The following is a 26,915-nucleotide window of genomic DNA, read 5'->3' as shown; positions in this document are numbered from 1 at the left end:
TTGAAGATTTTATTTATTCATTTGAGAAGGAGAGACCGCTTGTGAGAGAGCAAGCATGAGCCAGGGGCAGGGGGAGGGGTGGTGAGAGGGAGCAGAGGAAGAAGCAGGCTCCCCACAGAGCAGTGAGCCCAATGCCGGACTTGAGCCCAGGACCCCGGGATCACAACCTGAGCCAAAGGCAGACGTTTAACTGGCTGAGCCACCCAGGTGCCCCAGGTGACTGTTTATTTAATGTCTATATTTCCCATCAGTTGACAAGCTTTGGGGAAGGGCAGGGAAGATGGTGCTTTGCTCATGGCTGGATGCACGGTGCCCAGCTTCATGCTAGATACCTGGAGGTGCTCAAGCATGTTTTATTAACCGACTCACTGCTTCCACTATTAACTCTTTGGTTACTCTAATGACCTTTAGGATCATCACACCTGGTGGGGGCTCCCAGACAATTTTCTTCCTAAATATCAAGGAATCACAGACACAGCTGGTGTCACCTCTGGGTGGATGCATTTCCAGACATTTCTGGAAAAGGACTAATGAGAAATAGCCCTGCCACAGCAGCCAGGAGACTGTCATCAGCAATGTTAAGTAGCCTTTTGTGAGGGGAGACTAGCATTTAGTGCTATGCTTCCACTGCAAAATTAATTTCATTTCCGTCTTCAGAGAAAGCCTTACCTGAGCCTCCAGACAAAGGCTCCTTAGTGCTGCGTCACTGCACCTGCCAGCTCGCCAGTGCTGGCAACTGACTCATATTTTTTTTTCATTTAATTAAATGACCTGTGGTATTGCTGCTTTATCAACCCTTCAGAGGACGCCTCTGAAACAGTTTTTTTTTTTTTAAGTGGAGGAAAGCTTTAATTTGAAAATAGGTATGTAGCTGAGAGAAATGTGGGTTATATGAGGTTTTACAAATTAATTATGTTTCCCAATCTAGTATCTTTATTTTTATAGTCAAAGCTGGTGATACCACCAAAAAAGAATAAAAGGAGGTTCTGGAAACAATATAAATAGATGTTGCTTAGGAAACTGAAACACTGGGTGAGTGTTCTAACCTATGCAGTCATCTCACCTTTTATAGGTAAACAATAAATTAGGAATAGTCAAAATTAGCAAGGCTGTGAGGTGTGACTTCAAGTAGGTGAAGCTGTTTATCCAGGAGCTAGTTCTGCTGCATTTCCTTGCTTTTAAATGTCAGCGAAGAAAGGCGTCCTAAAGCTTGAAGATCATATAAATACCTTTAAATGTTCAATACTCGGTTGACTTAAATCCTCATAAACAGACATTCTTGACAATTGACAACTGAGCTGCACTGAATCTACTGCGCTGGGCCAGCTTTACAATACTTTGCACCACTCTTTGAGTTGTTGGATGGTGTGTTTTTTTTTTTTTTTAATTTTTATTTATTTATGATAGTCTCACAGAGAGAGAGAGAGAGAGGCAGAGACACAGGCAGAGGGAGAAGCAGGCTCCATGCACCGGGAGCCCGATGTGGGATTCGATCCCGGGTCTCCAGGATCGCGCCCTGGGCCAAAAGCAGGCGCCAAACCGCTGCGCCACCCAGGGATCCCATGGATGGTGTGTTTTTAACTAACCATACCTTACAAATAAAGAAGCCACTCCCTCCTTGTGGGTGGTGATGGAAGCATTTATGTCTTTGGTCTTGTTTGAGCAAAAACAACATTATCCTGAGCCTATAGTAAGCATTCTCAACTAATAATTGAATGGATGAGTCCAATAAAAATAGCATTTCAGTCAACAGAACCTAGTTCCCCAAGTGAAACCTTTCATTCTCAAACAAAGAAATGAAACAGAGATTTGTAATGATTTGGATTTGAGGTTTTGGAAAGTTTGAAATCGGAAAATAAAACCCAGGACATCCATTGTTTACTGCAACTGTTCATTCTCGCTGCTCAAGGCTGGACAGCTGGCCTTCAACTTTTGTCTGTATTTCTATTCCATAGTAGCTACTGATCACATAAGAAGCACCAGCACTGGGCTTTGAGCTACTCAAATGCCACTCTGCACATCCTCCCTTGTGCCTACTTGTCCCACTGTGAGAGCTCAGGAAAACCTGGGAATAAGAGTATTGAATGTTGAAGTTTATTAAAGTTTTTTTTTTTTTTTAATCCTGCAATTAGCCAGAACCTTACTCTTTGGCAGGCAGTTAGCTTTTTTTTTTTTTCTTTTTAAAGATTTATTTATTTATTTATTTATTTATTTATTTATTTATTTATGAGAGAGAGAGAGAGGGAGAGGGAGGCAGAGACCCAGGCAGAGGGAGAAGCAGGCTCCATGCAGGGAGCCCAATGTGGGACTCAATCCTGGGACTCCAGGATCCTGCCCTGGGCCAAAGGCAGGCACCAAACCGCTGAGCCACCCAGGGATCTCGAAGTTTATTAAAGTTTTAAACTTTCAGGAATGCTTCCTTAACTCCACTTTCAGTCTTTCCCACTTTCAAGTTGTGATTTGGAGTTACTTTTGAAAATGTCATTCCAAAGGGTAAATATGTCATAATAAAAAGATGGACTTACTGAAGGAGTGAGTTTGAGTTCTGCTCTCTCCCGATCTCCTTGCTCAAAGAACTCACTGGTTACAAGTTCGGCCACCTAAAACATACAGATACTTAATTTATGGTTATGTGTAATTTATCATAAGATTATTTTCAACACAGATAATCATTTAAACAGCGTTTGAAGAAGTATGTTAACCTTTTCTGTTTCAAGTTATTACAGACTTTAATCAATGAAACTGATTTCCTTTTAATTAGAAGAACTTGTGCAAGGTATTTTCAGATGCATGCTAGGAGATCATCTCTGACAGTACAGATTCCATATTCAGGGTGAGGTACTGGGTTGGCACCTTCAAAGTAGGAAATGTTCTTATTGCAGAAAAATAAAGCAAATAGTACCTAAGAGTAATTTTTGTTTTATAATATACTTGTAATATATTTTATAATATACTTGTAATAATAATTGATCATTGTTAGGCTAAAGAGACGCTTCTCCAAGCCCTGTGCTTATGATAGCTTATGTGAAGCATAATGATATAACAGAGAAGTGTTAAACAGGTATTTTCAACAACCCTCTAGTGTGCATATAGGAAATCTCTGAGATGAACTCGCTAGATTTACAAAATTTGGAAGAGCAGGGGGAAAAAATCCCAGAAAATTTGATGGCAAGAAGATCTAGATTCCCAGACTCGTTTTTCCTCTATTCCAGGCTCTTATAAGATGAAGTTCTAAGGTGTGGAAAAGGCTAGAATGGTTTAATTTTGGTCAAGTGGATAGAATCAAGATAATTTACCTAAGCATTCTCTCTCAAGAAATTCTGTCAACTATTAATCATAACCATTGATAAAACATAAAAACATCTCTCTGTCTCTCTGTCTCTTACACACACTCCCCCACCCCCGAGAATAGCAGGTATATAGCTCATTTATTTAAAAAATAGAATATATAGTCAGTTCAGATTTTCAACATTTCTAATAAGGAATATGAGTACCTTTTAGACATTCAATAGCATAAAACTAGTTGGAACTGGCTCAATTTTTCTAGGGTCTGATTCACTTCTCTCTCTCTAGTCTCAGCTACTACCTTTCACATTAGCACTCCAGACCTCTCTCTCTGTCTCTGGCCTTCCTTTAAAAAAGAAATGGTCCCCTAAGGGCCTGCCCTCATTTATTCAGCTCCCAGAACACTCTCTCAGATTGCTCTGAGGTGGGTCTTATGCACTAAAGAATACAAATGTGCACACCAGGCCACCCCAAGGTAGGAGTCCTGTGTAGGTCTATAGCCCCTGGAAAGCAAAGAAATTAAAACAAAATCCTGTCCTTGATCTTTCTAAAGTGGTCCTGGGTATCTCCCCTGTGCTTCTTTCACGGCTCAACTTGTACCACTGTTTCATTTGTACTTAAAAACCCAATCAGGAACATTAAGTGGCTCCTGATTGAATTTTTTATTAAAGAAGGAAATTGAGATGCTAATCAGGCCTTGGGGGATCACTGGGGAAACCCACATGCTTAGAGTCATGTTTGTGAAGAAGGAAAAATGGAATAGGCACCAAAATCTGCAAGGAAATGTTAAAAAAATCAACATCTAGGAAATTAGAAATATTTTTATATTTTTGAAAGAAGGTTCCATTGTTTTTGTCCAAATATTTCCTAAAACCATAGAAGTGAGTATGTTTTTGAAAACATTTTAACCTATTCAATTTAGAGACAAACACAAATGAGATCTCCAGTTTAGAGGTGTGACAAGATTTTTGATGGAAATGTTTTGAAAATCATGGTTTTGTGTTTTATTTCCCTGAACTCCTGGGTTTCTGCACATCCTAAAAATAAAGTATTACTTACATCAAAGCCTAAGAAGCCTAAGAAGCCACCTTCAAGTGGCCAGTGGGCCTCCCAAATTGGTCTAAAATATCAATGCAGAAACTCTTTATCCTGTCCTTTTCTTGCTTCTAAGTGGGCTACTGCTCCATTAGTTGTTGACACGCATCTCACTGGGGTTTCTGAAAGTCCTGACACATCAGACCTCATCCCATTCTCTTTCCAATCTTCTCTATTTTTGCCCTGGTCCCCTGAACTTTCTGCCACTCTCCACTCTTCCGCTTCTTTCCATCCCAATCAGACTGGCCACCCCCACTACCTATACCTTTCCCCCAGACTTGGAAGATACCTACCTCTTCTCTGTTTCCAAACTTTACTATAGGGGAGCCTTCGCACATGGGGGAAGTGAAGAGTGGGCAGAGATGTACAAATAAGCTACTCAACCATGCAAGTTCTCCCCACTTACCCTGCTGTCTATAATTTCAAATGTGTTGCACTAAAACGAAAACTGAGGATCACTTGGAGGAGAGCTATTTATTAGAAGAGAACTTTGTAGGAAAACTGCCCAATCTGTACTGGAATGTGACAGGAGCAAAGAAATAGGCTTTTCTTTGACTTAAGCAACTGAAATTTGAGAATGTATTTGTTACTGCGACAAAGCCTACTGAAGTTTGGCCTAACACAAAAACTAGTATGGAAATGAGGTGCTGATGTTAAAAGAAAAAGAAATTTTAAAAAAGGAAGAAAAATATAAGAAGATCCTGAAATATGTGGTGCCAACAGTGTGGGGACCAGGTATAAGACAGTGAGGAAATGTTGTGGGAGGCTGTGAGGATGATGGCCCATGTTACACAGTGGCAAAATATTTTGTACAATTCTCACTGAAATAAAGCAAATAATGTATCTAATGAATTTACAGCCTTAGGGGAAGAGATTGGAAAACAAATGTTAGAAGCATGTGATGATTGCTGTTGACAGTTTTGCTAAGTATTATAAGAAGTGAGCTCAGAAAAGAATTGATGGCAGGTTTATATAATCAGGAATGAAAAGGAATAGAGAGAGTCACAAATTCAGTCTTCATTTTCAGGGATGGAAGATGAAGCTGCTTTTGACTCCAAACTGTAAAAATAAAAATTGAGATACATTTTGAATGACTAAGGCTGATCAAGACTCAGCCTTGCAGGGTGCCTGGCTGGTCAGTCAGTGGAGCGTGTGACTCTTGATCTCAGGGTTGTGAGTTCAACCCCATCCTGGGTGTAAAGAGTACTTAAAAATAAAATCTAAAAAAAACCCCACAAAAAACAACTCAGCTTTGCAACAAGAATCAAAGGTGTGGCCAGTGCCCTCACAGTTAAGACCTCTGAACGAATTGGGCGGTACACAGGATATCCCTTCAATTGTACAGAACGGCCCAGAGAAATGATTTTGCTACATGGTTCTTTCACTGGCATCTGTTAGGTCCCAAATTCTAGCAATTGGGTCATGAAAGAGGAAGAAAGAAGTACACATGTTACTTTTCTTTGTTCTTGAAAACAAGGAAGCAAAGAGATAGAGCAGAATTAAGAAATCTATCTGGGCAGCCCGGGTGGCTCAGCGGTTTAGCGCCACCTTCGGCCCAGGGCATGATCCTGGAGACCTGGAATTGAGTCCCACATCGGGCTCCCTGCATGGAGCCTGCTTTTCCCTGGGCCTGTGTCTCTACCTCTCTCTCTGTGTGTCTCTCATGAATAAATTAAAAAATCTTTTTTTTTTTTTAAAGAAATCTATCTAGAATACAACTATGGATGTAGTTATTGGCAAATGGAAATGACTAGAATCAAAGACATAAGAAGCTGACTAATATCCTAATATCTAAGAGACCTATGGTGCCAAAAATCCCATAGGACTGGGACTACTGGGATCCCTGGGTGGCACAGCGGTTTGGAGCCTGCCTTTGGCCCAGGGCACGATCCTGGAGACCCGGGATCGAATCCCACGTCGGGCTCCCGGTGCATGGAGCCTGCTTCTCTCTCTGCCTGTATCTCTGCCTCTCTCTCTCTCTCACTGTGTGCCTATCATAAATAAAAAATAAATTAAAAAAAAAAAAAGGACTGGGACTACTTAAAACCTAAAATAAGTCTTGAGTCTTCAATCTTCTTTGAGTGGGAAACAGGTTAGAAAAACTGCCTGGCCTTTGGATATAGCCAAGGACAATGGAAAAGGGATGATTTCCCAGGATAGATCTACAGGCCATGGATAAGGATGACAGGGGAGCATCTCCCAGGGAATCAGAGCCTGCTACAGAGTGGATGGCTTCACAGTGAATGCCCAGTGGGATTTTGGAATTACTGTGGCTCTCTAACTGCCAAATGTTGGCCATCTCTTCCCCTTCCTGAATGGGAGTCTTATGAGGAGTATTTCGTGGTTTGGGTGTATGTCAGATGTTGTGTTTGGGGTGTGTGTGTAGGTCTTTAATTTGCATCTGGACCAGAGATCCTGGACTTTGAGCTTGACACCATGATGAATGGGACATTTGGGTCATTTCCCTTGAGGAAAAGATGAGTATATTTTGCCTGCAGGAAGGAGAGTGAATCACACTTTTGGTGATTAGAAGGGCAAATGGTGGTAGTCACGTTTTCACTAACTTTCTGGCTTTCTACGTTCTGGGCACACTAAAGGATAATACTTCCTGGTTGAGTAGACTCTTGTGACAAGTTCTAGGCCAATGAATTTCTGGGAAAGGGCATTTACTTGCCAGTGCAAGACACGGTAGGGCCCCTCTCAGAATGATCCAGATGGTAATGCTTCTTCAGCCCCAGTCCAAAATCAGGAGCAGTACCAGCTGACCCTGGATGCACATGTTCATGAACAATATGTTGGTTTTAGCAACTGAGGCTGAGGGATAATAGCTCATTCTGCTGATACATGGGCATCATTTAAAAATACTGATTGATGTATCTGGTGTAAGGTAGTGTAAAGCACTGTAAAGAATGGAGGCTTTGGAGTTTAATCTGCTAGGATTTGAATACCTAGCCGCACCACTTACAAGCTACTTATTCTTTCTAGGCTTCACTTCCCCCATTTGTGAGATAGGGGTAACAACTGTATTGGTTTCCCAGGGTTGCCAGACATGACCACAAATGTGGTGTCTTAAAACAATAGGAATCTAGGGGATCCCTGGGTGGCGCAGCGGTTTAGCGCCTGCCTTTGGCCCAGGGTGCAATCCTGGAGACCCGGGATTGAGCCCCACATCGGGCTCCCAATACATGGAGCCTGCTTCTCCCTCTGCCTGTGTCTCTGCCTCTCTCTCTCTCTCTCTCTGTGACTATCGTAAATAAATTAAAAAAAAATTTTTTTAAATTAAAAAAAAAAACAATAGGAATCTATTCTCTCATGGTTCTGGAGGTCAGCTGCTCAACATCAGTTCACTGAACAGAAATCACGGTGTTGCCAAGGCCAAGCTCACTCTGAAGCCTCTAGGGGAGAATGTGTCCTCTGCCCCTTTCCAGTTTCTGGTGGCTGCCACCTTCCCTTTGCTTGTGGCTGCATTGCTCTACTCTCTGCCTTGTCTTTACATCCCCTTCTCTTCTTCTGAGTGTGTCATCTCCCTGTGTCTCTTCTAAGGATGCCTGTCATTGAATTTAGGGCTCACCCTAATCCAGGATAATGATGGTGATAATGATAATGATGGTCCTTAACTTAATGACATCTGCAAAGACCCTTTTTCCAACATTTAGAAGTTCCAGAATTTAGGGGCTGATATCTTTGGGTTGCTATTATTCAGCCTACTTAGAGTAACTATACCTAAGTCAAAGTGGGGGGGAGGGGGCTTTGAAATTAGATATTTGGATATTAGATACTTAGTCATAACAATAAATAGTAATAATAATACTTAATAAGTATTATTAATAATACTTAATAGTAAGTATTATTATTATTATTTACTGCTATATGAAATCTATTTTATTTTCCCTAAAATATTGAGACTTAAGATACCAAGTTACTATTTCATACCCTATACAGTAGGTGTCTCATAAAAATTAAAAAGATATTAATCTCCAAATACTATCAGTAATCAAGAATTTTTTTTTTTAGATTTATTTATTTATTCATTCAGAGAGAGTAAGAGAGAGGGGCAGAGACCCAGGCAGAGGGAGAAGCAGGCTCCATGCAGGAAGCCCGATGTGGGACTCCATCCTGGGTCTCCAGGATCACTCTCCAGGCTGCAGGCGGCGCTAAACCGCTGCACCACCAGGGCTGACCAGTAATCAAGAATCTTAAACTGTGTGATTACTGGCTTGAAAACTATTCTTGTTCTAAACTAACACTTTGGGTAGTGAAACCAGACAGGTGGTAAAGGCATGATTTTTCGTGCAAATTAAGTTGAGTTATTGCACACTTTGGCTAAAGTGATCTGCTTGCCTTTAAAAAGAAAAATAAGGGTGGCCCGGGTGGCTCAGTGGGTTAGCGCCACTTTCAGCCCAGGGTCTGATCCTGGAGACTCAGGATCGAATCCTGCATCGGGCTCTCTGCATGGAGCCTGTTTCTCCCTCTGCCTGTGTCTCTGCCTCTCTCTCTCTCTCTCTGTGTCTCTCATGAATAAATAAAATATTAAAAAAAAAAGAAAAATAAAATTTCCTTTTGACTTCCTTTGTTTCTTTTTCCCCCCTTTTTTTTTTAAGGTGAGAAAAAAGAGGACCTTGTGCTAAAACTTGATTACCTATTTAAAAACACTGTTTTTGGAACTCTCGCCTTAGGAAGCGGTCAACTTGTTATTTGGATTGAGAGTATTAAGAAAACCTTACAGAATCAGGAATATTATGACTCCGTGGAAGCCCGTTAAAGCATGGCTGTGCGATAAACTATGTCTCTCTCAAGCCTCCTGCTATTTTTTACACCAGGTTAATACTGATGCAAATTGCCTAGGGCTTCAGGGCCTGGGAGTTGGGGTTCTGGGAATATTGCCCCCCCTCGCCCCCCAGTCCCTCCTCTGCAGAGCCCTGCCATTAATCACCACTTGCCTGTCTGGAGATCTCCCACGGTTTGGTCACGGCTCCAAGGTCACAGGCTGTCATTAACATTGATCTGAAAAACAGAACCAAACAAAACAGCCTGAATAATCTTTTGTCGCATTCCTAAACAAACCCATCCTAGATACATAAATAAATAAAATGGGACTCAGGCCAACTCTCACATGTCTTTTGCTCAACAAGGGAAGCAGTGTTCACAGTCCCATGTCCAGCCTGTCCCTCCTGTGGCCACACCGCTCAGGAAGACAAAGCTCCACGCACACCCTGGGTGCCCTTTTGTTGAGTCTGTAGCCGATCGAGGAAGGCAGAGCATGACTCTCTCTACCTGAGCTAAGCAAGCCCTGCTTAAAATAATCTCTAATGGACGATGCTCTCTATTCCTGGAGAATCAGCACCGAATAGCTGCCAAACCTCTGCACCGACTTTGCGCTGATGGAGGGGCACGGAGGGCACCCGCAGCAGAGGGGCGAGCCCCCCCCCCCCCCCCCCCCCCCCCGCCGCCGGAGCGCCTTCATGCTCGCCGGCTCCCCGGAGCTAGGATTTACTGCGAGAGCCACCCTGTTGGCTCCAGTGTATTCCCTGGCTGCAACCATGTTTCACAAGCATAATGAAGAAGAAACACATTCAGCTACAGCTTTCATTAATTTGAGTACATAAGAAAGCATAGCAGGAGGGGAAGCAGGCTTTGGGGGGCAGGTTTCTCTGGGGTTTGATTAGAATTCACCCTGAACCATGGATATAAAAACGTGGGGAACAATTTAAATTGTCGATAGCTCTGGTGCTCATAATCTGATGTGATGGGAGGTGGGAAAAGCAAGGCACGCCCTTTGTCCAAAATGTGCTTTCTTTGTACTAACGCCAGTGATGACAGGCGAAGAAGGATTGGAGCTGAGAGGCCACATCTTGGCTGGCTCCTTTTGGAAGAAAGGGGGGTGTTGCTGGAGGTCACAGGGCTGTCCTGGTGTCGGGTGTTAACATTTCATACCCTGCCGGACTCCAGTGCCTTGGAAACGTGTCTGCTTCCCAGATGGCAGAGTGTGCCTAGATGGTAGTGGGGTTTGCACAACTTCCCCAGGAAACCCCCCCAGAGCACAGGGCAGAGCGGCAGGTAACAATAGGTCATTCAAGCACCACCAGGCCCACCGCATCAGCAGCCCCCTCCAGGAGTGAGGCAGCATCTAACCCGAAGCACATCTATGCGGAGCAATGCCCTGGTGCATTCTTCGGAGTTGATCTTCTGTGACAAGCACTCTGCTGTGTGCCTGCCTCTGTACGAAGTGCTTGACCCACTAACTACTAACCAAATGAATCTTCTAAACCCTCTGAGGGAGGGGCCCTTATTCCCATTTTATGGGGAGGTAAATGGAGAGGTTAAGTAACTTTCCCAAAGCCAGTAAGGATTCAGGATTGTGTGTTTATCACAAAGCTTCCAGACCCCCTCTTGCTACACTCTGAGGCTTCTCATTTTAGGTTCTGCTGGTACCAGAGGGAGACAAGACTGTAGGTAATGCATCGGACTTTGCAATCTCTCTCCTAGATGGGAAATAATCTCTGTGAGGTTGCCTACTTATACCCTAACTTGGACAACTGCTTAGATTCCATCTGCTTGATAATTCGAGGCTTGCTTCTCAAATTCTTATCACCGTCAATCAGTCAGTTAACAAGTGTGTTGAGTATCTGACTAGGTGCTCAGATAGTGGTCATTCTAGTAGGTACCATTAGCTGACCAAGCGCTACAGAGTGACCCAGTCTGCATACGAGGTAGGGATACTATTATTACTCCCATTTTATAAAGCACATAGTGTTTTGCATTCCTTGATCAGACAGGTTAGAAAGTTTACACAGTGAGGAAGTATCAGAGCTGGAGCTGGAATCCATAAAGTCTGAGGGAAGTAGTCTCTGTTTTCAGTGAAGACCCTACAGTGGAGCAGAGCGTTCATACTGCTAAGGGGACTGAAAACAGCCTGAGGGAGGATGGGGGGGGTGGAGTCTGAAACTTTCATCCAACTGGCCCTGGAGAGCCTCTTAGGGTTGGGGCTCAGGGGCCACCTGGCTGAAAATTCCAGGCAGAACGTTAGCTGGTGGGTATGAAGAGTCTGGAGAAGGAGAGAAGGGAAGTGGGAGACCAGTCGGAATGAGTGGCTCAGGGCCTGACACGCGGAAGGGCAGGAAGGGCAAGGGGAAGGCTGCGAGATTCCCAAGGAAGAACCAAAGGAGGCGAAGGAGTAGTTCACACCTGACTGCTTCGATCAGGCCCCTAGAAGTGAAAGGTCTTTTCTAGAGTGAGAGAGGAGGGAGGAAGTTACTCCGCAGGTCCGCCTAATGCTAGTGCGTTTGCAGTGGGGTGTGCAGCACTGGGCGCTGGGTGAGCGGCTGGAGCACCGAGGGCCCGGCCGGCTCTGTCCCGGGGGGCTGCGTCCAGAGTCTCCGATGCTCACGGCAGATCATTTTTATCACCCCCTCTTGTATGTGCCAAATCATTTCAACAATAACCTTGTGTTCATTGGTATTTTCTTGATTTGTCCTCCGGTTTTAAAACAATTAGCAATGAAAATGAATCAAGATTAATTAAAAAGATATGTATTTGTAGCTCATAAAATAGTTCGTGCAAGAACTGAATTTTGCACTTAACCAGACAAGAAGCACACTTCACACTTTGCCCTCTGTTTCACTGTTTTAAATCTCAACCACTCACAGGAAGCCCAGATGGTCAACACAAAATGACGGAGATGAAGCAAGTCAAGTTCTGGTTCTTTCCTCCTGCCGTCACTGTGCTATCATTGTTTCTTCTGGATATACTGCTTGAAGGCAGGAAGGTGAAGCTCCGTGGGCTCGAAGACATGAACTGCACCCGGAGCAAGCACTAAAGGCTCTGCAGCGTTAGGGGCTCACACCTGCAGTGTGCCCCGCGTGCACCTGCGTCAGGGGCTCACGGGTGACCGCGCACTCCGCAGTTAGCGTTCGGGTATGATATGTATGCAACTAAAGGAGCGGTAATAGCGTGGTGCTTTGAAGCTTTCCTATCAATTATTTTGATACTCAGCAGTAATCTCAGCCACTGTTTAGAACTTACACCAACAAAAGATTTTTCTCAGGGAGAAGTATCTTATCACTGACACTGTTTAGACTGCAGGCATGTGGCACGTGGTGATGATGAAAAGCAGACCGACTTGTAGTTGGTATTGTTTTTATTTTTTAAAGACTTTATGTATTTATTCATGAAAAACAGAGAGAGAGGCGGGCAGAGACTTAGGCAGAGGGAGAAGCAGGCTCCCCACAGGGAGCCCAATGGGGGACTCAATCCCAGGACCCTGGGATCACACCCTGAGCCAAAGGCAGACGCTCAACCACTGAGCCACCCATGTGCCCCTAGTTGGTTTTTTATTGCTGTTTTTAAGTTCTCTAAGACAGTGGTCCCCTGGAACATCCCCTGCCCCTCAGTGTACAGGTCAGAGTCTAACCATGAAATGGGGGAGGGAAGGCAAAGCTGGGGGGCCGTGGAGAGCTCCCAGAGCACCTCTGTTTAACACTCTGGGCTTCCAGATAAGATTTTTCTTACATCTGGGGTATCCTGCCGAAACAAGTTTGAAAACCCCTGTAGTAAAACACCCAGGTGGAGACATGGAATGTGCACTGGCACGTTAGGAGTCGTGCTCAGAAGAGAGGCCAGGCTGGAGACACGGGGCAGGAGTCCATGGAGAGGAGGTGGTAGTGAAAGCCACCGGGAACAAGAGAGGAAAACCCAAAACAGGTCCTTGGAGGTCCTTACATTTCAGGAGTAAGGTGGGGAGGGGAAGGGCTGAAGAAAGACGGAGAGGAGAAGCAAGGGTCGGAGGAAAGTAGAAAGTCTTGAGGAGCAGGGCTTTGCAGAACCCAAGGCAGGGGAGAGCTTCCAGACCAGAAAGTCCAGTGCAATTAGGGGCTGTGGTGAGATCCAGAAGGAGAGCGAAGGCCCTAGAATTTGATCCTTGGGAGGTGCCTGGTGACTCTCCAGAGGAGCAGAAATCATGCTTGATAGACTGAATTCTTCAGCGGAGGAACAGCTAACTACTCTGTGGTAAATCCACACTTGGGAATACTATGCAACAGTAAAAGCTGATGATGTACGGACGTGGAAAAAGCTTCAAGGCCTGGAGCTGAGTGAACAGCTTCAGATCGATGTATAAATACATAGTGGATGTTAAAACCAACAAATCCACACTCAACAGTATTTTCTCCTTAGGCTATGCGTGTATATAAATGCTTCGGAGGTGGTTGCAGAGGATGCAACAGATTGATAACAGGGTGTATAGTTGTGCGTCATCGGGGAATTGGGAGTGCAGCCCGGGGGAGGGGGGTCTGGGGGCTTATCTGTCATGTTTCATTTGTTACAGAAAAATACATTCCTATGATTACTCGTGGAATGAAAAAGAAATACATTGCGAGCACCTGGGTGGCTCCGTGATTGGGTGTCTGTGTGCCTTGGGCTCAGGGCGAGATCTGGAGTCCTGGGAGCCTGTGTCTCCCTCTGCCCGTGTCTCTGTCTCTCTGTGTGTCTCTCCCGACGAGAAAGGGAGCAGAGCCGTCAGGGGCAGCAGGACAGGGGGGCAGCCCTGCCTACCAAAGCCTAAGGCGGGAGCTTGCACCGCAGCTCTGGGGCTGTCGGGACAGGGGTCCTGCTCTGGGTGATTCTAGTCGTCACCTGGCTGTGGGACGCACACAGCGAGCCTCAGTCCAGGCCTCACAAGCTTTCCCAGGAATGCTCAGCAGCTTTGGAACAGGAATAAGGCAGCAGAAGGTCTGGGGGTAGGTGAGGTAGGGACAGGATAGGAGAGAAAGAGGAGTCGTGCCCAGTCAGGGGGCTCAGATGGTGCCACAGGAGGGCGGTGGTTTGCTGCTGTCTTTTGTTAACGGCTGGGAAGAAATCCAGTGGAAATGTCTAGAACACACTCCTTATTTCTGCCACCAAAATTGTTCCAATTGGTTTTCTATCTACAATGCCTGCTGTCTCTAAGAATACCCCAAAGGTTAACTGTCTACTTTGTTTTGGGTAACACTGTTTTCTAAGGTTCCAAAATCCCCCCTCCCCTCAACCTCTACCCTCCCACCCCGCTGCCCCACAGCTTGCTGAAACTTGAAACCAATTTGAACACCATTTTCTAATTCTGAAGGCAAATTTATGGAGAGGAGGCAAAAAAGATAATGAATCAGAAGATGAAAAGACATGCCGTCTATCTTTTCTCTGATCATTGGACCACTCTCCAAATGTTTTGAATGGAAGCTAAGATCCGTTACTTTAGAAATCACGTGCGTGCCCTTAGCGCTGTCAGCAAAGCATGGCTAAATCTTCAAATAATGAAGAAACACATAAACAAGAGCTTCTTCTTACCGAAATATATCACGATGGCTTTTGATGTTCCAATCATATTCTCCTTTGCTGACAAGTTCAAAGAACTCAGTCCTCCTCCTGCACAAAATCAAATGAAGGAAGAGAGAGGAAAATCTGGAATGAAATTTCTCAGTCTGCGGGGCGACATAAACACATTTGTGGGAAAATATAAGATCACCTGAACCAAGTAACTTAATATTTGAAATCATGAGGCTAAAGCATATCAAAATAAATCACTTTTTAAAAAATGTTGAGGCTTCAAGAAAAAGCCACAATCAGTTCTGAGTGTATTTACACCAGAGGAGATTATCGAGCCATAAAGCAGAAGACAATGTGGCCTCGCATGTAGGATTGCCTGCCGTGAAGCCCTTGTGACACTCACTGCAAGTCAGAGGAGGGAAGCAAGGACAAATAAAAAGCGGGAACAATTCTGGAATGTTCTTTTATCATTCAACATAGAACTGAGCTGTATGAGGATCTGAGATAAGATAAACTCCCTGGTAGTAAATTCAAGGCAAAGACTTTTTTCTAGGTTAGAAAATAACATTTTCAGCATTTCAGGGCTTAAACACATAGTCTGTGGAGTCAGAAACAACTGTGTTTAAGTCACCCACCTGCTGTGCAACCCTGGGAAGGGACTCAACCCCTCTGAGCCTCCATTTCCAAATCTCTAACACAGGGATCATATTTGCTGCCTCTCACGGTTATTGTGAGGATTAAATGCAAAGCAGTTAGCATAGGCTCTGCACATTTTCAGTGCTGGCTACACACACACACATACGGATGCACATTCGGAGATGTACAGATACGGAAAAGACAAGCAAGGCATATTCTAAAGTTAGGAAAATAAGGGGGATTTATTTTTATTTTCAAAACTTTCATCTAGTTATAGGACTTTTCACTTTCATAGTGCAAAAGGAAAATAAGACATTACCAGTTTGATTCCTTAAGAATCCCTTCCCAAGGTTTCACTTTCTCAACGCTTCCTCAGGAGATAACTATTTAAAAGATCCTGACACACAGTTTCTCAAAGTGCATCCCACACAGAGGTACTCCACGTACAAGGATTCCCCGGCCAAGCGGGTTGGAGAAATGCTGCCTCTGGTATACCTCTCTTGGAGATTCACCACCCATATCAGCTTTCTGAAGGCTCCGAGAAATCCCGAGATAGAAAAGCCTGTCTCACCTTCCTTAACCGCAGAATTCCATAGTACTGCTATTTTAAGAAATGCACTTTGGAAAATACAACCATGTCATTCACGGCGGAGATCAGAGCAGGACCTCAGACACTTAGTGCTGAGTCACTGTGGTTTGGGGACAAATGCTGGGCGCACGGTTCCTTGTGTCTGATCTGGGGTGCCATCACCAGCTGCCCAACCGCATAGACTTCTTGTCATCTGATTGGACTAATTATTTTCATATGATTTGAAAGGAGGCAGGCCAGGAAGGCAAATCTGTGGCTCACTTATTTGAGACAAACAGACAGGTCTTGGATCCATCCCTTCAAGTGGATATAGGTCAAGGCCACACCACTGTACGGGAAAACCTCCCCAACAATCTCCGAGCAATGGGCAGGGATGGCATTGCACAGTGACACTGAAGGGCCCGCCAACTCCCCTCCCCTTTGTGTGCTCAGGCATGTGCCTTTTCTTTGTATAACTTCACCATCGCCTTCACGTGCCTGCTCCCTTCTCTATGGCCATGGTCATGCCACAGCCTGTTCAGTGACGGACTGTGAACTGAAAGAGAAAGGGAGGTGGTAAAATGGAAAGAACCAAGTCTGGACTCACACTGACCTGGGCCAAATGCTGACTGTCGCTTACTAGCTTACCAGCCGTGTGGCCCCAGGCAAGCGATTCCATGGCCTGAGCCTCAGTTTCCAGCTTTGTGGTGAGAATTTGAGATGAGGTGTGCGAAGTGTTTGGCCCTAATAGATACTCAATACCTGACAGCTGTGGTTAATGATATTGATAGGATCACTGCCAACAAGGACACACATAATCGTCCTATATGAGATCGAAGAGGTCAGCTAGTTCTGTTCTCACGGAAGGGAGGCTAGTCTTCCTTTGAATTATTGTGGAGCAGGAAGTTTGGTTCCACAACTACTCCTTGAACACCTACCCTATGCCAACTCTTAATAAGACTTTATGGACCCAAGACATGGGTGCAATCTCTAAACATCTCTGAATTTAGCAGGGTCAATCAACAAATAAATAGGTAACTCCCCTTCCAACCTGATACCGATGATAATACTAATGATACTGGGACTAGAGTGAGGTGAGAGAGGCAGTTGCTTTGGGCACAAAATTTAAGTGGGTGCCCAAAAGCTCAATTGTCAAGATAAACAATATTTTAATACAGTCTTTTTAAAAAACAACATAAATGCAAGAAAAATCCATGATGAACAAAGTATCAAGGTTTTAAGCAGGATCTGACACCGCATGTGCATCACTTGTCTCACTTGCTGTCCCCCGGGCCCACCCCCCCACCCCCCACCATGAGGTGAACATTTATTGGGCCCTTATTATGGGTTCTGTCACTTAGTGCCCACATGATTGACCTCAAGTAGGTTCCTTAACCTTCTTGTTCAGCTTCGGTGATCTAATCAGTAGTAGTAGTCATAATGGGATCTACCTTGTAGGGTGGGGAGAAGGATTAGATAAAATGATTTATGTAAAACACTTAGAGAGCCTGGCACGTAATAGGTACTCAGTAAGGCTTAGCTAGTTATTAAGCTCAAAGGGCTGGGTTAACTGGCCCAAGGTTGCAGAGCTGGTGAGGGGCACTGCTGGAACCCAAAAGTAACCTGCTGAGATATCAGTTGCCCCAAGTGGCTAAGACATGCCCTGGGTGTCCAGGGGGGCACAGAGGAAGGCACCAAGCTTAGCTTGGCGGGTCATGGAAGATCATGAAAGGCTTTCTGAAAGAGCTTGCCCATCATCATCATGTCTGTCATCATATGCACTTGATGTGATTTCCATCCTCTGAGTTATTCTAAGAAATCACTAGAAGGCCAACTCCATGAGGATAAGGGCCTGGCCCCTTTCTCTTCACTCTTGAATCCCCAGTGTGTACAACAGTGCCTGATGTGTAGTAGTAGCTTGATAAATATTTGAAGTGATGAATGAATGAAAATGATGACCTCAGAAACTTCTTCATTTTTAAAAATAACTCTCCAGCCACTGGTTTTCCCTCGATTCTAGTTGCACTGGAGTATTCATGGTTGCCGTTTGGAGAGGTTGAGATAAGAAAACAACATAAAATCTATCCAAGAAAAGCTCCATTAGATTCTTGAAGACTAGATTCCTACTAGACCAAGAGGACAACAAACAAGCTGTGGAAAGCTTAAGAACATCATTCCCATCTGATGTTCTGACCCTCCTTCCATTAATATTATTTTATCTGCTGAGAGTATTTTCAAAGTATAAGGCATAATATCTCTGATGCAAAATGGAAACATCACCTACGTGGCTAACTCAATGCAGAAAAGAATTGTAAAAAAAAATGCAAATCTGTGATAGGGCAACTGAACAGAACCATAAGGATAAATTTCCCAGCTCTGGACACTTTAATAGCTAGAGTTGCTGGTGTGAAAGTCTTAAATCAACTAGACCCAAAATCGGTTATAGGCTTCACATCACATTTTAACAAAACTAGATTCCATTGTATCGGGACAAAAGGGATTATCCACTGTCCCTAGGGGATGTGGATAGAAAAGGGGTGGGAAGACTCCGTAGGGCACAGAGAAATGTGACATACTAATTTTATTTTTCCTCCACTGACAAAAGTGTGGCTATTTCTTGATATTTATTCTGACCTCCCATGGTTTGACTCTGACTTCAGAAAGCAGTAGGACTTTCTGCACACTATAGTTTTGTCAAGTTAGTCACTGGTGAAACTGTGTATATCATATACCTGGTAATATATTTGGTCACACAAATAGTCAAATAGATATTTTAAGGTTTTTAAAAAAAGTGTATTTACAATTTAAGTTCCTGAAAATTAACCATCTTGAAAGATCAAGAGATGGGGTTAATCATTTCCATAAGGCTGCAAAAAGTTTTTGAAGTAATGGCATGCAAAAGTCACATAACTAATTTATTATGCATGCTTCCTATGTCTTAAAAGGTATACAAATTACATATCAGCCGTAGAGAATGTATCTACTTCTTCACTACCCAGCCTAGAAATAACACTTTACCCATCTGGGGACGCCTGGGGGGCTCAGGGGTTGAGCATCTGCTTTTGGCTCAGGGTGTGATCCTGGGTCCTGCAATCGAGTCCCACATCGGGCTCCCTGTGAGGAACCTGCTTCTCTCTCTGCTTCTCTCTCTCATGAATAAATAAATAAATCTTAAAAAAAATAATAAAGCTTTACCCATCCTGTCGAGGCCCCTGAGCGACTCTGCACTCTTGTTCCTCCCTCCCTCCCTTCCACCACAAGATGTCCATTTTCTAAATTTCACATACATCATTTTCACATAGATCCTTGCAATTTTCCTAGGTAAATCATGCAAACCATTGCTCTGTATATTTTAAAACTTTATGAATGTCATCATTGTAGTGTATGTATTCTTTAGCAACTTGCTTTTCTTGCTCAGTGTTTGTGAGTGTAGAGTTCTAGGCCATTTCATTTTACTGCTATGTGGTTATTCCATATATTATTATGTACTATTTATTTACTTATTTCCTGATGATGAAGGTTTAGATTATTTATGGGTGGGGTTTTTTTTGCTATTACATATTACATATAATGCTGCTATGAACATTCTTGTACATGTCTCCTTGTGAATTTGTGTGCATTTTCTCTCTGCCTCTCTCTCTTGTCTCTATGCACACACATGCACACATGCATATGCCTATACACTCGCACACGTACACATATATATATAAAATGTTGGGTCACAGTTATTTATTTCCTATGTTTGAGTTTTCTTTATAATAATAGACTGTTAGAGGTACAGGGTACCTTTGAGAAACATCAATTGTTTCTCTCATTCTATAGGTGAGGAAACTCAAGGTGAGGGAAGATGAAGTGATTTTTCCAGGGTCCCCTGGTGGTTGTGAGCAGATCTAGGTGGATTCTAAGCCCCTAGCCTCCCAGTTCTGGCCTCTGAGATCATCTTTGTAAACTGTGTGTGGCGTGAACCCTGGGGCTAGAGAGCCCAGCGTATTGAGGGAATAGGGACAGCAGTGGCCCATAGCCCTGGTGTGAGGTAATGGCTTTGCAGGCTGCCATGGCAAGGAAGTGCCATGTACCAAGTACCAGACAGAGGCGTTTCCATCATCAACAGGGGGATGCTCCACAGAAAAGCTGCAAGTGGCCCAGGCCCAGTTGGAGGCTCACGGCTCCAGGTGGCATAATTCTGACCTCCTCCTTAGTGATAATGGTTACAAAACAGCAATGTGAGATCCATTAGACTTTTGAGAAATGAATTTGCCCACATAGCTGCTCCTTTTGGCATCTCTATGTGTATGGGTGTACAGATCATACAGACCCAACAGTAGGAGCATATGTGAAGCTCGTAGACATAGGAACCCTCTTAAAAACACAGGACCCCTAAAAGGAACATCTTAAAAGCTACAAAGTTATATAATACTCCCTGGATCCAGGCTCTTGTGTCCTGAGGAACTGTATCATTAACTTCTCAAGCAAAGCACTGCGAACCTAGGTTTTCAAGGACAATGGCAAATACCTCGGCGACTGAAAGGCAACTTACTGGAAAATCTCATTTATAATCACGCATGTTTTTATGAGGCTTTCATCCCGCTCTCCTGACATACGCTCCATTGAGAAAAATAGCAGTCTTTAAAAGAAGCATCATTTGAACAGAACTGCTAAAATTACCCTCAAAAATAATTCTGAAGATTGGTTACCAGTCACCCATCACTACACTAAAACTCTTTCTGGCTTGTAATCTATCTTGCCGAAGATACCCTTTATAGATTGTAAAGCGAGAAATCACCATTTCTGTGTACATTTTAATCAAAAAAATTGGGGGAGTAAATTTGTGTATCTATATGTGTATATATGCACACATATTCTTTATCTGTTCATCTCACTGTTCCAAATCTACTAAAAGTCCATGAATGTTAGGAAGGTTTTACTGCCAAATTGACAAATCATCATTATGCTCTTCAGCAATGACAACCCCAGAGTTCTCAGGCAGGGGTGGCAGGAGTGTATGCAGTGGGGCCGGGTCAGGGGGTGCAGGGGGAAAGAGATTTGTTCTTTTGGTATCCTTACAGCTAGTTCAACAGACAAATCACTCGTCTGCAGTTGATTGCTAAATTTAGACTCTGGAGAGGTTTCTAGAATTTGGGTGTTAGAGCACCAGAGAAGAATAGAAAATTAATATGCAGATGTTAACTCTAGTAATTATGACTGAAGGAAAAAAATCATATGTTTAATTTTGAAACTGAATGGTCTCCCAGCTTTAGACTAGCACTGATAACACAAAGGTCAGCTAAGAACCTGAATGAAGTTATTTGTCAGATGCCAGGCTTCTGTTGACATGAATAAAATTGGAGGGATCCAGGAAATGGAACGGCTTGAGTGACTGAATGTTGAGAATGGCCAAGGACTGGACAACACAGGTCCTAAGAGTCAGTTCAGTCCAAGCATAATCAGCAGTCCAAGAGATGGTATAAGACATTGCTAGATGGCACGTGACCTAGTTGCTCCTGCATTTACTTTGGCCATAGCACTCATTGCACTGTGGTTTTACTGGTTGTCTCTCTTCCCCATGGGCACAGAGCCCCTGAGCTAAGAGTTGTGCCTTACCTGCCTGTGCACCCCCAGAAACTAGCACAGTGCCTGGAGAAGTGCCTAAAGGCACTTCAATAAGCCAAGTGCTAGTGGGGGATCCCTGGGTGGCTCAGCAGTTTGGCGCCTGCCTTTGGCCCAGGGCGCAATCCTGGAGTCCCGGGATTGAGTCCCGTGTCGGGCTCCTGGCATGGAGCCTGCTTCTCCCTCTGCCTGTGTCTCTGCCTCTCTCTCTCTCTTTTTCTCTCTGTGTCTATCATAAATAAATAAATAAATAAATAAATAAATAAATAAATCTTTTAAAAAAATAAGTGCTAGTGGATGAGGTTCTCATGTTGTATTTAGTTGCAATATCATGTGGTTGGGGGCATGGGAATGAATATACATAAAAGTGCTTTGAAATGCACCAAGAAGTGCCAAAATATTTCTTCTGTCAACCTAAGGTGGGGCCTGTTCTAACAGTAGAATAATTTCAGTGGGTTAATTCATTAGGCTCTGTTAAGATATAAGAACGGGTTAAGCCTTCCAAGTCATTATACCCAACTCTGCATTAATTTATCTTTTTTCTTTCCAATATGGTGGCTCAATTGAGTGCAGGCAACAGTGGAAGTTGCAAACACTAAACACAGTGGGCTTTTAATAAACATTTGTTTAATGATGAATGAGTGAATATTTGTTGAGTTCCTATTGTATTTAAAAAAATAAATTGTTCTAGATATTAATCTAATTTTAAAAGGATAGTCAAACTATAACTCCTCTACCAATCTAAGATAATGTAGTACATTTCGCTGTCATTATCAGATGCTTTTGAAAAATGTTAGTTATTGCCTCCACTTGGAAAGACAAAGACAAAGATACCATTAGACCGGGCATTTTCCATAATTGCTGATGAATGTTTGTAGAGCACAAAGGGAAATGGAAAATTTTCAGTTTGAAGATCCTCTGATTCATTTAGAGAGCCAGCTGGAAAAGCATGGAGCATCCAAATGGATTTATAAAGCGCAAAGTATTGGATAATCCTCAGTTTATATAATGATCTGTGGCAATGTGGCATGGGAGATGGGAACACAGACAACTTGATGACTTTGGGCAAATTACTCACCCTCTCGAAGCCCATGTATCCTGATCTACTTATAAGATGGGGACAGTAACATCTACCTTGGAAGTTGACATGAGAATTTGATTCCAAAAAGTTAATATTTTGAGAACTCAATATGTCAGGCAGCGTGTCAGGTTTTGGGCCTCCCAGAGTGAGATGTCGGCATTCATAGGGCTGCCATCCTAGTGGTGATACAGGGAGCTACTGTAATGCTAGAACAGTACGGACGGAACACAGTGCAGGCACCTGCTGGATGAGAGATAGTGTCATGTGATCAGCCTTTGGGGAGGGATACTAAACTGTTGACTGTCTTACAGCTAAAGAAAGAATTGCCAACTTCTGATGCCCTAGCTTAGCTCAAGTGCAAAAAAGAGATTGGAGTCTCAGCCCCACCAGACAGGCTCCTGAGCAGCTCTAACCTGGAGCCTCCACTCCTCCTCCCTCCTGATGGTGGGCCTGCAGTGGAACTGCTATCTGCTGGTTACCTAGTATGCTTGGGATCGGCCTCCATGAGGGCATACTCAAGTGACTGCTGCCCCTGATGCCTGAGTGTTCCCAGGATTGGCCTCAGTTCCATAGCTCTGGAACAGCAGAGAGAATGCCACAGGGATTAAAGAGAGTCCAACTTCCTGGTTCAAATCTCAGCTTTACCATTTAACACTGTGAGCAATTTACTGACTCTCTCTCCAAACATCAGTTTCTTCCTGTGTATTATGAGGTCAATAACACTGCCCGTTCTAACAGGAGTGCTCTATTTATTAAGGAAGGGTAATGTGAATATAAAGCTCCTAAGTAAGCACTCAGGAAATACTAGTTGTTGCTTTTATTAATAATCAACTTTGTTGACTTACATGCAAACAAAAGGACAGGGATTTGTGACTTTGCTTTGAAATTTTAATGCTTATAATTTTGGACCTCTTCCTCTGCCTACCCCCTCCCCCCAACAAGCCTCATCTTTTATGGTGTAATTTCTATTAAGTTTTCTGGCTTTCTTTATAAGGTACTTTAAATCATCAAAGTTATCAAACTTAAATGATTTAAATTTACATTATTTAGATTATTGAAATCTTAATTATTTAAATGCCAGATTATCTTTCAAATAGGTAATCTACTTTGACCACCACAAGGACCTTAGGGGGTTGATATGGCTGATATGCCTGCCTCCATGCTGCTGACAAGAAACCAAGGCAAAGAGAGATTAAGTGAGTGACTCCCTCAAAGTTGCATGGCTGGTTACCGATAGGGTACATCTAAGTCCTGCTTGAGACGCTGAAATTACTATTTAATTATCAAAGCCTTATTCACTGCAGGGACTCAGAAATAGGCATGGAAATCAATTTCAGAAAATCACTCAGCAGAACCTGGAAAATGTTTTCAGTGAATTGGAAAATCAGACTAAAGAATTAACCCCCAGACTTGGGTTGTGAAGCCTAGAAATTCACACTAAGGTTTTGGTTTTGGTTTATTTATTTATTTATTTATTTATTTATTTATTTATTTATTTATTAAATCTGTGCTTTATCTATCAGTTGTAGTATAGAATCCCAAGGATTCCCAAAGCCATTCGAAATTAAATTTACCAGTTTCTGTGGTTGTTTTTAAAGGGGTTCCACATTTCCAGGAAGCTTATTTTCCTCTTTTGGCCCATGGCAGGAGATCTTGCCTGGGGGAAGATCCTTATAAACTCCTCTCCAAAAGTCCGAAAGAGTGTCTCCCTGCCTGCACTGGCCCTTTCTACAGTGCTTTTTCCCCTTTCCTGGGGGAGGAAGGCAGTGAGCTTCCCTTTTGGTTGACCTCAATGGTATCATGAATTCTTTTTTCTTTAAAGTAGGTTCCACCCAGCATAGAGCCCAATGTGGGGCTTGAAGTCATGACCCTGAGATCAAGACTTGAGTTGAGATCATGAGTTGGACCCTTAACTGATTGAGCCACCCAGGCACTTCTTGACTTTTGATTTGAGTAGCTGGGGCAGGAGAACCAGTGATCCTCCGACCCTAAGAGAGAAGTGCCAGACCACCCACACCCTCTTGGCCCACCTTTCTCCAGCCATTGCTGCACCAAGCTCCTGCCCAGGCTGCCTGTTGCCTTGCTTACTTTCTGCTGGTGGTGGTGGTGGTGGGGGGGACTGCTCTGACTCCCCATGTGGGGTTGGTAATTGCTAGAGTAACCTCCAGCCCTCAGGTGCATACATCCTGGAAGTCCAAGTCCTGGGAATTAACACTCGTGGAATAACCTTGGCTGATGGAGGATGGAGGCAAGTGGATAATTTTGAGGTGCAGCATCAAAACTTTTCAGACAGTCTCTGCAGGATCAAGCCCAGCTGACCACAGTGATGACAAACAAAGCAATGTGTCCTCACAATAGCTTTCCTGCCTCCCATTTCACCAGCCCAGTCCCCCACTCCTATTCCTGATGTCACTTCCAAAACTATGCTGACTGCACACAGGCCCTTGTTTCCAGCTCCACTTTGGGAGAGGGCACAGGGGACCCCATGCTGGTTTCAAGTTGAACTGATTAATACACATCTGGGAAGGTCAATATTCCATATAATGTATCTCCAACTCAAATAACAACTATTTCTTGATTCTTCCATTAGAGAAGGAACACAGTGATTGTGGAAAAACCCCTGAAAGAGAAGGCATGGGTTTCAGTTTAGCCACTAATTGGTTATGTGACCCAACCTACACTATTTAACCTTTCTGAGCTCAGACCCTGATCTACAAAATAAAGGAGATGAATTGGATTACATCATGACTAGCATCCTTTCCAGTTCCACAATTGTATATTTGTGAAATAAAAGCATCGAGGTGACAGTTGGTAGTGGCTGCTGTTCCCCCTCATTAACCCTAGGGATTGTTTTGGCTAAAAATATGGCAACACTTTAATGCAACTTTAGACAAGCAAGTGAATCAGCCTCCTGAAGGTCTAGATTAGGGAATGAGCAGCTATTTGGAACCTCAGAAGACAATAATGCTGACAAAAAGAGAACAAGCCGGCTTCTTTGGGAGTCAGCAAACAGCAGGGGCTGCAGCATTAAGATAAGAACAGAGTAATGAGAAAACGAGTTGAAACCAACTTCCTTGGCTGCGTCCCAGCGGTCACTCAGTGATTCGACACATCCCTAACAGGCCTTGATAAATGGACTCCAACTGGTGAGATTTTTTTCCTCTTTAGAAGTTACTTGGAAACCTGGCTTGGGAAAATGCTTCGACTTTGAGAAAAAATAACACAAAATCCTGCAAGTGTCAGAGACAGGAAATAAAAACATTGAAGGGATACAAGCCTTCATAAATCCCAAATCAAGGAGCATCACTTCAGAAAAAGATGGATGATCAGGATGGTTAAGTCAATCAAGAGGGCCACAAAGCATGTAAAATAAATGAGCTATAAGGCAATGATATCACCATTTATCAGAAATACAAGGCACTTATGAGATGTAAGACAGGTAACATAGGTATTGTAATCTCCATGTTACACATGAAGAAAAGAGGCTCAAAAGGTGAGTAATTTGTCTGGTGACACACAGCCAGGTAGTGGCAGAACCGGAATTTTTGCTTTTTAAGATACTTATCAAAAATTAATTAAATTTGTACTTATCAAGGTAATACATGCATGTAGTTAACAAATTAAACAGTCCTGAAGAGCACATAATGAAACACAACAGTGTTTTCCATATTGCTTCCTTTTGTCCTTTGAGATATTTCCCAGTGCTTTCATTTCATTTTTTAGTGTGGCCATAATATTCTTAATTTCAAGAGCTTTTTCTTTTTCTTTTCTTTTCTTTTTTTTCTTTTTCTTCTTCTATGGTGGCTCCTATTATTTTTTAAAGCATCCTGTTCTTGTTTCATGGATGTAATATCTTAGCTGTCTAAGGATATTAACAACAGTTTTTGGGTTTTGCTTTCTTCTTCTTCCTGTTTGCTCTGAATATCGTTTTTTCCTATTTTCTTTGGCTTCAGTATTTCATATGGGAGGCTTTCACAAAATTTTCTGTGATTCCCAGTATCCATTTGTATAGTAAGGCATTAAAAGGCTGGGCAGGAGTTGCTTATATGCATCCCCCACACACATTACATGGGACATATTTATACTAAAAATTATTCATTGCTGATATGAAATTCAAATTTCGTGGGGGTTCTTCTATTTCTATTTGCTAAATCTGACAACCCTGGGTATGTGGTTTTTGAACTCCTAGCTTCTGGGTGACTGGGCTATGGGTTCTCAATCCAGAGATTTGTTCCATTTCATTTCATTCCCTCTTCTGAGCTCTGTATCTCATTCCCATCTCATATTTTCCTCAGTCCAGAGTCTGCGCTTTAATTTCTCAGGGAATCAGCCTGTGGCTGTCTCCAG

General features: G+C 43.3%; 1 protein-coding gene across 8 annotated transcripts in view; it reads right to left on the bottom strand.

Moving 5' to 3' along the window:
- Positions 1–26,915, bottom strand: part of PDE11A (phosphodiesterase 11A) — a 405,439-nt gene that overhangs the window by 33,726 nt on the left and 344,798 nt on the right. For all 8 annotated transcript variants that reach the window (XR_012023877.1, XR_012023878.1, XM_072811251.1 and 5 more), the window contains 3 exons: positions 14,698–14,775; positions 9,321–9,384; positions 2,526–2,600 (listed from right to left, as the gene is read on the bottom strand). Coding sequence is in view for 6 of the 8 variants with exons in the window: in XM_072811251.1 (XP_072667352.1) it covers positions 2,526–2,600; positions 9,321–9,384; positions 14,698–14,775 (217 nt within the window). In the remaining 2 variants the exon portion in view is untranslated. The remainder of the gene's footprint in view (positions 1–2,525; positions 2,601–9,320; positions 9,385–14,697; positions 14,776–26,915) is intronic.

This window comes from Canis lupus, chromosome 34, assembly GCF_048164855.1.
Source record: "Canis lupus baileyi chromosome 34, mCanLup2.hap1, whole genome shotgun sequence".
Lineage (NCBI taxonomy): Eukaryota > Metazoa > Chordata > Mammalia > Carnivora > Canidae > Canis > Canis lupus.
The sequence above is the reverse complement of the archived record's forward strand: the minus strand, read 5'-3'. Positions and strand labels throughout refer to the sequence as shown.